At 42.1% G+C, this 13,957-nt stretch overlaps 1 protein-coding gene across 1 annotated transcript in view; it reads left to right on the top strand.

Moving 5' to 3' along the window:
• The window catches only part of RAPSN (receptor associated protein of the synapse), an 85,748-nt gene that overhangs the window by 57,548 nt on the left and 14,243 nt on the right, over positions 1–13,957 (top strand). Inside the window, exons 6-7 of the mRNA XM_030199488.1 lie at positions 4,478–4,600; positions 11,530–11,583. Coding sequence (XP_030055348.1) covers positions 4,478–4,600; positions 11,530–11,583 — 177 coding nt within the window. The remainder of the gene's footprint in view (positions 1–4,477; positions 4,601–11,529; positions 11,584–13,957) is intronic.

The raw sequence follows: 13,957 nt of genomic DNA, 5'->3' as shown, positions 1-13,957 counted from the left end.
CTCTACACAGTGTTTAGCCAGAGGCATATGTAGCTTTTCTGATTGGATACCATGTTTATGCTCACTTAAACTAGTTTTAAGCATACGCTTAGTTTGCCCTATATATCTAAGCTTGCAGGGGCAGGTAATCATATAAATGACCGCTTTAGAAGTACAATCCGTTCGACATTTTAAAAAGATCCATTGGTTCTTAATCGGGTCCCAAAATTTATTTTCTTCCTCCATGATATTACACATAGTACATTTATTACATCTAGAATGACCCTTATATATTGAATTCCTTTCAGTCCAGATATCTGAATGACACAGAGGGGCATAATCGAACGCGAACGCCCATTTGTAAAAATGTCTATCTCCGAGAACGGGTCCGTGAAGGGGCGGGCCGAACTGTATTTTCGAAAAAAATGGACGTCCATCTTTTTTTTCGAAAATACATTGGATTAGGGCGTTTTTTGAGCTGGGCGTTTTTGTTTTTTAGCGATAATCGAAACCGAAGCGTCCCAGCTCAAAAACGACCAAATCCAAGGCATTTGGTCGTGGGAGGGGCCAGCATTCGTAGTGCACTGGTCCCCCTGAGATGCCTCTATGCCAGCCTCAAATATCATACCTAGCTCCATGACAGTAGTATGCAGGTCCCCAGAGCAATTTTACTTTAGTTGGTGCTGCGCGGGACCCATGCAGAGAGGAAAAATCGGAAGAAAAAAAAAACAAGCAAGCAAGTGCAGTCAGGGACGTCCAAATTAAAAGATAGTAAAAGGGGGAATTGAACCAGCAACCTTTTGATTACAAGCTCATTGCTCTAGCCAGTGCACCACTGATTAGACGTCCTTCCCTTTCCATTAAGTCCCTCCAAGTTTCTGTCAGCCAATCACAGCTCATTTAGCTGACATCTGTGTCAGCTAAACAGCGGTGATTGGCTGACAGAAACTTGGAGGGACTTAATGGAAAGGGAAGGACATCTAAGCACCTGAATAATGTGGTTCACTGGCTAGAGCACTGAGCTTGTAATCAGAAGGTTGCTGGTTCTATTCCCCCTTTTACTATCCTCCTAATTTAGACGTCCCTGACTGCACTTGCTTGTTTTTTTTTTTCTTCCGATTTTTCCTCTCTGCATGGGTCCCGCACAGCACTAACTAAACTAAAATTACTTCGGGGACCTGCATACTGCTGTCATGGAGCTGGGGATGACATTTGAGGCTGGCTTACAAGTTGGGAAAAAAGTGTTTAACATTCGTTTTTTTTTGGTGGGAGGGGGGTTAGTGACCACTGGGGGAGTCAGGGGAGGTCATCCCCGGTTCCCTCCGGTGGTCATCTGGTCATTTAGGGCACTTTTTTGGGACCTGTTCGTGAAAAAAACGGGTCCAACAAAAGTGACCTAAATTCTCTCTGAAAACGCCCTTCTTTATTCCATTATCGGCCGAGCACGCACATCTCTGCTCAGCCGATAACCACGCCTCAGTCCCGCCTTCACCACGCCTCCGACACGCCCCCGTCAACTTTATGCGTTCCCGCGACGGAGTGCAGTTGGAAACGCCCAAAATCAGCTTTCGATTATACCGATTTGGGCACCCACAAGAGAAAGACATCCATCTCCCGATTTAGGTCGGAATTTGGGCGTTTTTCTCTTTCGAAAATAAGCCTCACAGTATATCAGATAAATTAGCCTTTCTAGAGTAAGATACCATACACTTCTGATCTGCAAATATCCTATGTGTAGACAAAATATTCCAATGCTTATGGATAATTCTTGCAATTTTAGATGACAAGGATGTGTATTGCATAATACATGGAGTATTTTGTTTCACTGTCGTTTGTTGTTTTGGTTCTAATAAGAATTCCCTGTGGTTGAAAAGAGCTCTCTTGTAGGCATGTTGAACTATATGTTTAGGGTATCCTCTCTCATGGAATTTCTCCTTCAATTGAATAGCAGATTTTTTATATTTTTCAGAAGAATCACAAATGCGTCTATAACGCAAAAACTGTTCAAACGGGAGTCAGTGGTATCTTAATATATAGATACCCTGGGCGTATGAGGCTAATTATTATTAATTAACAATCTCTAGGTCAAACGCTCAGTTGAATCTCTAATTCAAGAGCAAATACACATTACTTAGTTTCTATCCTAATTTTTTGCTCTTAGCAGTTTTTTGACCTTTATACAGTACCAAAATCAACACCAACATCCACCCTAGAAGTGAATATATAATAATACTCTTCAAAACAACACTTCTTCATCAATTAATACCATCATCGAGGTGTTAATGAATTTTTATTATGTTTCTAAATAAAGAAATTGGTTATACCAAAGACAGAGGTGTATAATACCCGGACACAAGGCTTCAGCTTGAAAAGTGATTACGTTAGACTATTACGCTTATAACTGTCTTTTGAATAATTGTGAAAGTAATAACACAAAATGCTTCATTTTTAAAAAATTAAGGGGCTGATGATCAGAACTATTGAAAGCTGGTAGTGAAACATGAATTTTGAGAACAGGTTTCATAGCCTTTATATGATAATAAAATAGACTTAAAATAGAAATCCACCTCCGTTACCCGGATCAGATTATGAAGACAGAACCTGGAATACTCTCCCCCATTTATCCTTTCTAAGTCCATCCCTCTTCCACCCCTCACTATACACTCTTCCTTACTAAACATCACACTATTCCCAATACATACCCTCCTCCCACTCCCTACCTTTACGATCCTCCTACCTTGCTCAACTAACTTACCCACATCCAATTGACCTTTATTCACTATATTGCGGCTGTATCCATTCTATGTTACTTTGTAAACCTGAAATACTATGTAAGCCGCACTGAACCTGCTAATAAGCAGGAAAGCGTGGGGTATAAGCGTTACAAATAAATAAATAATATATATGAAGGGCCCACGAAACAAAATAAAAATTCATTAACAGTTGTTTTTGATCTTATTATATTCATGAGACAGTTACCTTTATAAAGTAACAAGCAAAAAAAGGCCCGTTTCGAAAAAAAAAATGAAATGGGCGGCTAGCAAGGCTATCATGTAATGGCGATTATGTTTTTAAATGAACCGCCATTCTCCCTTCACCTCCCATCCCATTGATATCCAGCGTCGCTTCTGCCCTTCCCTCCCATCCCATCCATGTACAGCAACTGTCCTGTGCCCTTCCCTCCCATCCCATCCATGTCCAGTGATTCTCTCCTCCCCTCCATGGCCAGTGACTCTGTCCTTCCTGCTGCCCTGCCTGTAAGCTGTCCATCTTACCTCAGGTCACAGCGGCGGCAGGCAGGCTGGGCTCGCATTGCCTCCAGTGTTCCCTTGCCTTCCCTCTCAGTGTTCCGCCCTCCTCCGATGTCATTTCATCCTTACGTGAGGGCGGGGAACGCTGAAGGCGAGCTGATGTCAGGATGTTACGAATCCAGACAGCCATCCATCCAGGGAAGCAGAGGGTACAAATTATTATATAGATGATAACACCAACAGTCCAAAAAAATGTTTTTATAGGCTGAAACAAAGAAAAATGCTTCCTAATAAACCCTACAAATTCAATAAAATTATAAATCCAAAAGTGAAAGCAGCAACTTCAAAAAAGTGTAGCGAAGGGGCCATCAGAACAGGTAACTGAAGGACAAATCATCTCAAAAATATCCCGCAATTCAATCATCAGTCTCCTGAAGCTGACATGGAGTTGAAATTAATATGTTTATTAATTCAATATATTATTGAATGCAGTTGCCCTGACGCAAAGCCAGGAGCTTGAAATGTGATTGTGTTGGTGCTCTTCTTGGTTGGCTCTCAAGCTCAGTAATATATAGGGGCCCTTTTACTACGGTGCGTTAGGCCTACCGTGCGGTAAAAGGGTATTACTGTAGGATGAAGGCGTAGCACGGGAGACCTTACCACCTCCTTATATAGGTGGCAATAAGGGCTCCTGGCGGTAATGGCCACACACTAATGGGGAAATTAGCGCATGGCCAGTAACCCCCTCCCCCCCCAACCATGGCCAGTTTTCAGCTACGCTAGAAATTGGCTGGAACGCACAGCAAACCCACAAGCTAATTGCATTGTTGGCCACTTTCTAGTGTGGCTTGATAAAAGGACCCTATATGTATTTTTGTATTTTAATTAGTAATTGGGACTGATGATTGAAATGCAAATTATTTTTGAGCTACTTTGTCCTTCAGATACCTGTTCTGATGGTCTCCCTGCGTGAAATTGCTGCTTTCACTTTTGCATTTATAACTTTAAGCCTTTATAATTAGTGCTTTTTGAACATTTTACAAACATGCCCCATTATAAAAACAGGCCCCATAGACACATGTAAGGAAAAAGAGGCAGCATGACTTTTATCACCAACTGCACATTGTGAAGAGCTGAAAAAGATGACAGATGTACTTCTTCAAATTCCCCCTCTCCCATCCGTAGAAGGAAAATGTGCAGAGATTATGCAGAGAGGCTGTGACCTTTCTCTCTCTTTCCCACTACAGAAAGCGTTTCCACGCTATGATTCTTCCATAATTATCATGACAGAGATCGGGAACCGCCTGGGACAGATCCAGGTAATGCTGGGAATGGCCAAGTGCTGGCTGAGCCAGAAGGAGCTAGACAAGGTGAGTCCAAGGAGGATGAGCTGAAGCTACCATCTGTAGTGTTGTTTGTTCTTCTGTTTTATAGGGGTGAACAATTCCAATCCTCGCAAAAAGAGGGGTGGGTAACCTGCGGCCTGCTATTGAATTTTATGTGGAAGTATACACTTAAAGAGCCAGATTCTGCATATGGCATCCAAAATGTAGGCGCGTTGGAATAACGTGCCTAGCAATATTCTATAAACCACATCTACAGTAAGATGTGGTTTATAGAATAGCACATAGGCCATTTACGCCACTGAAAACCTGGTATGAATACCTGTGCCTAAATGTATGCACATTTTCCCCAAATTCTATAACTTCACACATAAGTGTGGTTGACACCCCTGACATGCCCACACTCCTCCCATGGCTGTGCCCCCTTATCTTCTACACGCATTGGAATTTACAAGTGCCTCTTTATAGAATACACCTAAAAAAAAGTAAGTGTAACTTCCAATTATTGCCAATTAGTGATAATTGGTTATTGCCCAATTATCTTCACTAATTGGCTCGTTAACCAATTGAGTAGCATGCATAAATTGGCTGTGCACACTATTTAATGCAAGCTATTTGTCGCACCTTATATAGAATCCAGGGGGAAATGTCATTAGCAGTTTTGGAGATTTTAAATACTGTATTCTATAAATATTTTCAGAATTGCTACTCTTGCAGTTTGTTTTAATTGTTATTAGTTACATTTTTACTTATTTATTTATCACAGAAGGTCTATGGAACTCTGTGCATTTCTGGTTCTGACATTATGTAACATTGCAGCCCACTAGTGATAGTACTGACATTCATGTGGCCTTCTAGGAGTGGTACTGACATTCATGCAGCCCTCTGTGTATGAAAGTTTCCCACATCTGTGCTAAAAGGTCACGTTTACAGGGTAATCCAAAACTGTACATTAACCACAGTAGGTTATTAAACCATATGTAAAGTGATAACTTGTGAGGGAGTAGCCTGGGTGTGCAACACACATTTTTATATAGACTACCAGAGAATATATCTCTTCAGTACCTTTCTCAGCAGAGTTTCTCATTCTCACCCACCCATCCTAGCAAATGGCCCCCACCTTCTTTCTCCTAGCTGAACCAGCATGTGGAGAGGGAGCCAGGATGAGCTGCTTGGGTGCCAAGCTCTTTCTCTGGAGTGGCCATCGCAGTAGCCTGACCTCTAGTTGATGTGTAGCAGAGGTGCCTGAAGCTTGTGCATCTGTATGGCTTAGAACAGCGATGAGCAAACATTAGCTGTCAAATACCCTTCCAGCCATGCAATTGGTTGAGGCCCCTCTCAATCTAAGTTAACTTGTTCTTGGTGGATAACGTTAAAATATAAACCTTAGTAACAATTATATTAAAATGCTTCCTTTTATTGGCTGCTGGTGGAGTTAAGGTCACTGATTCCGTTTGTAAACCATTTATTAGGAGAAAGAAGAAAAGAACATCTTGTGAGCGGCTCATATTCATCCTGTCTATAGTATGTGTACTTTCCCGTACCCTGACAAATGCTACTGGTTTTTTCTGTATACTCCATCCATATTCCTGTTGCTGTGGAATGGAGAAGTATTTTATTGGTTAGAGCAGCAAGCTGAGAACCAGAAAGCCAGGGTTCAAATCCCACTTACGCTCCTTGTGATCCTAGGCAAGTCATTTAATCCTCCAATTTAGATAGTAAGTACATTTGGGCAGCAAAATAAATTGTGTATCTGAATGTAGCTCACCTTCAGCTCAAATTTAGAACAGGTGAGTGATAGATCAAAAAAAAAAAGCAGTGCTCTATGTTGTCATTGTGCAAGAAATCTTGTAATTCATTAAAAATATTCCATTAGTTATCTATCTACTACTACTTACTACTACTTATAATTTCTATAGCGCTTTAGACATACGCAGCAATGTACACTTGAACATGAAGACACAGTCCCTGCTCGACAGTGCTTACAATCTAATTAGGACAGACAAACAGGACAAACAAGAGATAAGGGAATATTAAGTGGGATGATAAAATAAGGGTTCTGAACAGGTGAATAAGGGTTAGGAGTTAAAAGCAGCATCAAAAAGGTGGGCTTTTAGCTTAGATTTGAAGACGGCCAGAGATGGAGCTTGATGTACCGGCTCAGGAAGTCTATTCCAGCCACATGGTGCAGCAAGATAAAAGGAACGGAGTCTGGAGTTAGCAGTGGAGGAGAAGGGTGCAGATAAGAGAGATTTACCCAGTGAACGAAGTTCCCGGGGAGGAATGTAGGGAGAGATGAGAGTGGAGAAGTACTGAGGAGCTGCAGAGTGAATGCACTTATAGGTCAATAAGAGGAGTTTGAAACTGACCTATTTGGAAGACTTGTCTATCAATGCTTACACGTGGAGGTTGGATCAAATACCTCATCCTGATCACGACTTGTCTCAGGCAATGGGCCTTGCTCTATATCAATCTTACAGAGCCTAATTCTTCTGAAATGGAGACCTATAACCATATCTACTTTATCAGGATGTGTTCAGGTCCTCTTGCTTGCAGGCAAATTTAAATACAAAGATACTTTTATTTTGCTGGGGTGGGTAGTGGTAAGCAATAATAAAAAAACGTTTTTCCATCATCAAAGGCAACCTGTAGGATGAAAGGTCTTCCCTTATCAACCGTAGCCTATGGGATGAAAGGCCTTCCCATTACCAACAGCAGTCTACGAGATGAAAGGCTCTCATCACCAATAACAGCCAACAATATGTAGGAAAAGGTTTCCCATTGACAACAGTAAACAATAGTACAAAATTCCTTCAATCACCAATAGTTACTTGCAAGATGAAAGACCTTCCTCTTGTCAATGACAAGCTACAGGTTGAAAGGTCTTCCAACTGTTATATGGATCTTTTCAAAAGACTAAAAGATATGGGATGATTTGTTAAGCACACTTTATAATGTCAAACTATGAACATGAACTAGAGACTTCATTCATATAAATTCATGTCTTAGTTTTCTATTAAGTTTTCTGCTATATTCCCAGCTCTTTTGGATTTGTAACATTGATTTATTAATGTTCTGTTTTGTTATTGTATTGATTCTGCTATTAGGTAACACATAACAATTTCTTTCAATTCTTATACCACATCTTGGGCTGTTTGGTGAGAAGCTGTGTTAGAAATAACTTCATTGTATTATGTTATGTATCATTTCCCTGTTGGTTTGATGATAATGCTCCCATTGCCCTTACCTCCTCTTCCTTTTATGATTTATTTATCTTAATATACTGCCTTTGTAAAATTACAGCAAGGCGATATACAACAAAAGCAAATTTTAAAAGTAGAAATGGAACTACAAATAAAATAGGAAAAAAAAAAGAAACACAAATAGAGAGGTAAGAAAGGAAGGGAAAAAGGGGTGCTGCTACTTATTAACTGAGGTGTAGTGCACATTGGTATTTATGTATCAAATGTGTTTGAAAACAGGTGAGTTTTTAAACTGTTTTTACATTTTGGGGTAGGATATTTCCAGACAGAGGTATTTAGGTATGAGTCCAGGGGAAAGTGCTAAGTAAAAGAATGAAGAGGACCGAGTGGATTCTAAATGAGCAAAAGACAGAGGAGGCAAACAAAGGCGGCAATTGTCTAGAGAGCAAAGACCTCATGAGGAGACGTATGGAATAATATAGGCAGAGAGATATGAAGGAATGTGTGAGTAAAAAGTCCTATGGACAAGAGTAAGGACTTTAAATTTTATCCTGTGGATAACAGGGAGCCAATGGTGATGCTTTAGGAGCGAGGAAACATGATCAAAGTAGCTAACGACATAATATTCTTATTGCTAAGTTCTGTATCGACTGTAGGCATTGTAATTCGGCATAGATGATATTACAGTAATCGAGTGTTCAGATCACTAAGGCAAGAAGCATAGTGATTTGAGAAGAATGATCCAAAAATGAGTGAATTGCATGGAACTGCTGAAGAGCCAAGGGCTAGCTTAGCCATTGGACCAGTTGAGGCTCTGGCCCAGGGCTTCAGTGATTAAGGGCACCAAAATACCCAGCCTCTGAGCTCACCTGGAGGCATATTTTCAAAGCACTTAGCCTTCCAAAGTTCCATAGAAACTTATGGAACTTTGGAAGGCTAAGTGCTTTGAAAATATGTGGTCTACAGGTTAAGTCTTTTCTTTCTCCCCCCTCCCAGACCAGTCTCTACCCTTCTCCTGCCCCCCACGAGTCTGACACTGCTCCCACACCTTTCTCCTGCCTCTGAAGCAATTTCCTGTGGCTGAGACACAGCTGAGGTGAAGGAGTAGTGCTGGACCCGCAGGAAGGGGGACCGAGGAGGGGGAAAGAGAGACGACCAGGAGAGGGGAGAGATACCAGCCCAAGTGAGGGAGAGATGCTGAACCCATGGGGAGAGAGGGAGGGAGTGCTGGAGGCGATGCAATGTGATGTGATTGGTGGGGGCGCCACTATCCCTTGAGCCGGCTCTTTGAAGAGCATAAAAACAGGATTTGACTACAGCATTTACTTGGCGAGTCGGAGAAACTTAATGAAATCTCTGTAAACCTTGAGGATGTAATGGGGCAGTTCTACAAACTGAAGAGTAGCAAATCTCCTGGACCAGATGGTATTCATCCCAGAGTACTGATAGAACTGAAAAATGAACTTGTGGAGCTATTGTTAGTAATATGTAATTTATCCTTAAAATTGAGTGTGGTATTGGAAGATGTAATGCCGATTTTTAAAAAAGGTTCCAGAGGAGATCCGAGAAGTTATAGATAGGTGAGTCTGACGTCGGTGCTGGGCAAAATGGTAGAGACTATTATAAAGAACAAAATTACAGAGCATATTCAAAAGCATGGATTAATGAGACAAAGTCAACATGGATTTAGTGAAGGGAAATCTTGCCTCACCAATCTGCTACAGTTCTTTGAAGGGGTGAACAAACATGTGGATAAAGGAGAGCTGGTTGATATTGTGTATCTGCATTTTCAGAAGGCGTTTGACAAAGTACCTGATGAAAGAGTCCAGAGGAAATTGGAGAGTCATGGGATAGGAGGTAGTGTTCTATTGTGGATTAAAACGGGACCACTGCTTTTTAACATATTTATAAATGACCTAGAGATAGGAGTAACTAGTGAGGTAATTAAATTTGCTGATGACACAAAGTTATTCAAAGTCGTTAAATCGCGGGAGGATTGTGAAAAATTACAAGAGGACCTTATGAGACTGGGAGACTGGGCGTCTAAATGGCAGATGACGTTTAATGTGAGCAAGTGCAAAGTGATGCATGTGGGAAAGAGGAACCCGAATTATAGCTATGTCATGCAAGGTTCCACATTAGGAGTCACAGACCAAGAAAGGGATCTAGGTGTCATCGTTGACAATACGTTGAAACCTTTTCCTCAGTGTGCTGCTGCGACTAAGCAAGCAAATAGAATGTTAGGTATTATTAAGAAAGGAATGGAAAACAAAAATGAGGATGTTATAATGCCTTTGTATTGCTCCATGGTGCAACCGCACCTTGAATACTGTATTCAATTCTGGTCGCCACATCTCAAAAAAGATATAGTGGAATTAGAAAAGGTGCAGAGAAGGGCAATGAAAATGATAAAGGGGATGGGACAACTTCCCTATGAGGAAAGGCTAAAGTGGCTAGGGCTCTTCAGCTTGGAGGAAAGGCGGGTGAGAGGAGATATGAGAGAGGTCTATAAAATAATGAGTGGAGTTGAACGGGTAGATGTGAAGCGTCTGTTTACGCTTTCCAAAAATACTAGGAGTAGGGGGCAGTCAATGAAGCTACAAAGTAGTAAATTTAAAATGAATCGGAGACACTTTTTCTTCACTCAATGTGTAATTAAACTCTGGAATTCGTTGCCAGAGAATGTGGTAAATGCGGTTAGCTGAGCTGAGTTTAAAAAAGGTTTGAACGGCTTCCTAAAGGAAAAGTCCATAGACTATTATTAAATGGACTTGAGGAAAATCCACTATTTCTGGGATAAGCAGTATAAAATGTTTTGTACTTTTTTGGGATCTTTGGCCACTGTTGGAAACAGGATGCTGGGCTTGATGGACCTTTGGTCTTCCCCAGTATGGCAATACTTAACGTACTTATGTAAAAGAAAGGTCTCTATCAAAGATGATTCCAAGGTATTTAAAACTATGAACTAATGTTAGTGGGGAACCACACAAAGATGGAACTATTGTCGGGGTTGGAAGATGGCAAGTAATCCAACAACCAATTGGTTTTGTGTGATTAAATACAAGGAAATTCTCTGAGAGCCATTGGAAGATTGCAGATTCTGCTTTTTTTTATTTTTTTTTACATTTGTACTCCGCGCTTTCCCACTCATGGCAGGCTCAATGCGGCTTACATGGGGCAATGGAGGGTTAAGTGACTTGCCCAGAGTCACAAGGAGCTGCCTGTGCCAGGAAACGAACTCAGTTCCTCAGTTCCCCAGGACCAAAGTCCACCACCCTAACCACTAGGCCACTCCTCCACTCCTTTGTGGAAGTATCTCACTAAAGTATAAACTAAGAAATGCACTGGGGAATCTGACATTTTCACAAATGAGAGAGTCTCTTTCTTCTCCATCTTCCTTTTCCTTTCATCCCCATCTACCACCTTCATTTTCCAGCTTCATAATTAATTCCTCCTAGAAATTAGAACAGGGAAGGGAAATGGGACTTGACATACCACCTTTCTGAGGTTTTTGCAACTACATTCAAAGCGGTTTATATATATTCAGGTACTTATTTTGTACCAGGGGCAATGGAGGGTTAAGTGACTTGCCTAGAGTCACAAGGAGCTGCAGTGGGAATTGAACTCAGTTCGCCAGGATCAAAGTCCACTGCACTAACCACTAGGCTACTCCTGGGGAGAGGCCAGAATAATGTTGATGCTTTCCTCTATACATCTGTGCCTCTATAACTTGTGATATTCATCTCTTCCTAGGCTCTAAGCATAGTGCAGAAGGCCCAGGAGCTGGCAGAAGGAGTTGGAAACAAGGTAAGAGCCCAGTAGATTAGGACAGGCTAAAGAGGATAGGGCTGTTCAGCTTGGATAAGAGATTGCTGAGGGGAGATATGATAGAGGTCTATAAAATACTGAGTGGAGTGGAATGGGTAGAATTACTTATTTACTCTTTCCAAAAATACAAGGAGGAACACAATTAAGCTACTAAATGGTAAATTTAAAACAAATCAGAGAAATAATTCTCATGTAACATGTAATTAAACTCTGGAATTCATTTTCAGAGAATGTGGTAAAAGTAGTTAGCAGGATTAAAAAAAGGTTTGGACCACTTCCTAAAAGAAAAGTCCATAAGCCATTATTAAGATGGACTTGGGGAAAATACACTGCTTATTTCTAGGATAAGCAACATATAAGATCTATTTTATTGTTTTAGGATCTTGCCAGGTACTTGGACCTGGATTGGCCAATATTGGAAACAGGATACTGGGCTTGATGGACCTTCGGTCTATCCCAGTATGGCAATGCATATGTTCTTATGTTTTAATCTTATTCATAGTCTCCAACTCTCTTTGGTTATTAAATTGTCTTGAAGGTTTGTGCCATTATACAATTGATGTAGGACAATGGGGCAACTATGATATCATTCAAAATATGGAAAATATAAAGTTAAAAATTAGGGGGTCACGTGATGCTTTAGAGCGAGGCAGACGTGGTTTTGTGCTCTCCCGGGCCCTGATTTGAATTTTGGTATTTTAGCAACCCTGTACGCACGAAGTGAGCTCGAAATCTAACGGGCCACGAAAAAGAACTGCATGGACAAATATATGAGCGTCGACTCCAAGCAAATGCCGCCCAAAAGCACAAAAAAAGACAAGGAGCCATCGAAGGCGAGAGGGCCAGAAATTAGTGTACCGCCACCCGACTCCGGGGCGTTCACGGCTGAGCAACTAAAACAGCTAGCAGAAGTTGTGAGTGCCGCGATAGATCCGAAATGGGAGAAAGTCGCCGCACAACTGAACTCACTAGAGCTGCTCACCGCAGAAACTAAAAGAAGGACCGGAGAGCTGGAAAAGCGGGTGGCGGCAGTAGAAGATACATTGGCCCCCACGCTGCAGCGGCTGGCAAAGATGGAGGCCAAAACAGAAACTTACCAAGAGAAACTCGATGAGCTCGAGAACCGCTCCCGCCGAGCGAATCTCAGAATTGTGGGCTTACCGGAGTCAGTGGGAGCCTCGGTCTTGTCATCGATGCTGGAGAAATGGCTGTCGAAAGAGTTTGCGTTGTCAGACCACGCGGGGCCCTTGTGTTTGGAAAGGGCTCACCGCGTGGGTAAGCAACAAGATGGCCGGCGTAATCCGAGAACAGTGATCCTGAAAGTACATAACTACATCCATAAAGATGAAATCTTACAGGGATTTCAACAGAAAAGAAATGATACCAAGTTTGACGGTCATCCAATATTAATATTTCAGGATTACTCGGCAGGGCTCCAGGAAAAGAGGAAAAAGTACACCCCATTCTGTAGACAACTACATGAGCGGAAAGTTCAATTCATGCTGGCCTACCCGGCAGTGCTGAAAGTGAAAGACAACGGACAATGGAGAGCATTGGGAACCCCCGAAGAAGCACAACAGTATATGCAGAGCTTGGAGTCTCAGGAGAGGGATTTAAATAGCAATGACTGAACTGAATACTCCAAGATGTGGAGCTTGCTTGAGCAGGAAAGTATCCATGCATGTAGAACCTAATACAGAGGGGTTTATGTTGCTTGTTCTGTGTTTATGAGGGTCGGGGAACGGGAGGCGCAGAAGCCCCCCAGGATCCATTGTTTATGGGCAGTTTTTGTGAGGGATCAAGAGATTGGGAGGGAGGGGGGAGGGTGGGGGAGTGGAGAGGGGGGAATGTAAGCACACAAGCTGAATTTAGCACGGTAACAAATTGCCAGAATGCTCAGATCAAATGGTACACCAACATTTTAGATAATTGGGGGGAGCAGTTCCAGTGGTGGTGCGCAGTTGGGGACTTAGATCCGCAGGGTAAGGCTGGGTACCCTGGGGAACATAATGGCAGCACCTTTCAGCGTAGCAGACACCCTGTGGTCAAGCGCTGCCTTAGGTAGAGTGCGCATTATCTCATGGAACGTAGGCGGCATAACCTCCCCCATTAAGCGAGCTAAAATTTTGGTGGCTTTAAAGAGACATGGGGTGGGGATAGCCTGCCTCCAGGATGAACACGAGAAACTGCGACGCCATTGGGTGGGAGCTGTATTCTGTTCCCCAGCAACCAGTAGAAGAGGGGGGGTCGCCATCTTGGTCCATAAGGCATTAATGTGTCAGGCACAAATGATGTTCAAGGACGGGGAGGGGAGGTTAGTGGGGGTTAAACTCAACTTGCAGGGGACAGAACT

This window comes from Microcaecilia unicolor, chromosome 4 (assembly GCF_901765095.1).
Source record: "Microcaecilia unicolor chromosome 4, aMicUni1.1, whole genome shotgun sequence".
NCBI lineage: Eukaryota > Metazoa > Chordata > Amphibia > Gymnophiona > Siphonopidae > Microcaecilia > Microcaecilia unicolor.
The sequence above is the reverse complement of the archived record's forward strand: the minus strand, read 5'-3'. Positions and strand labels throughout refer to the sequence as shown.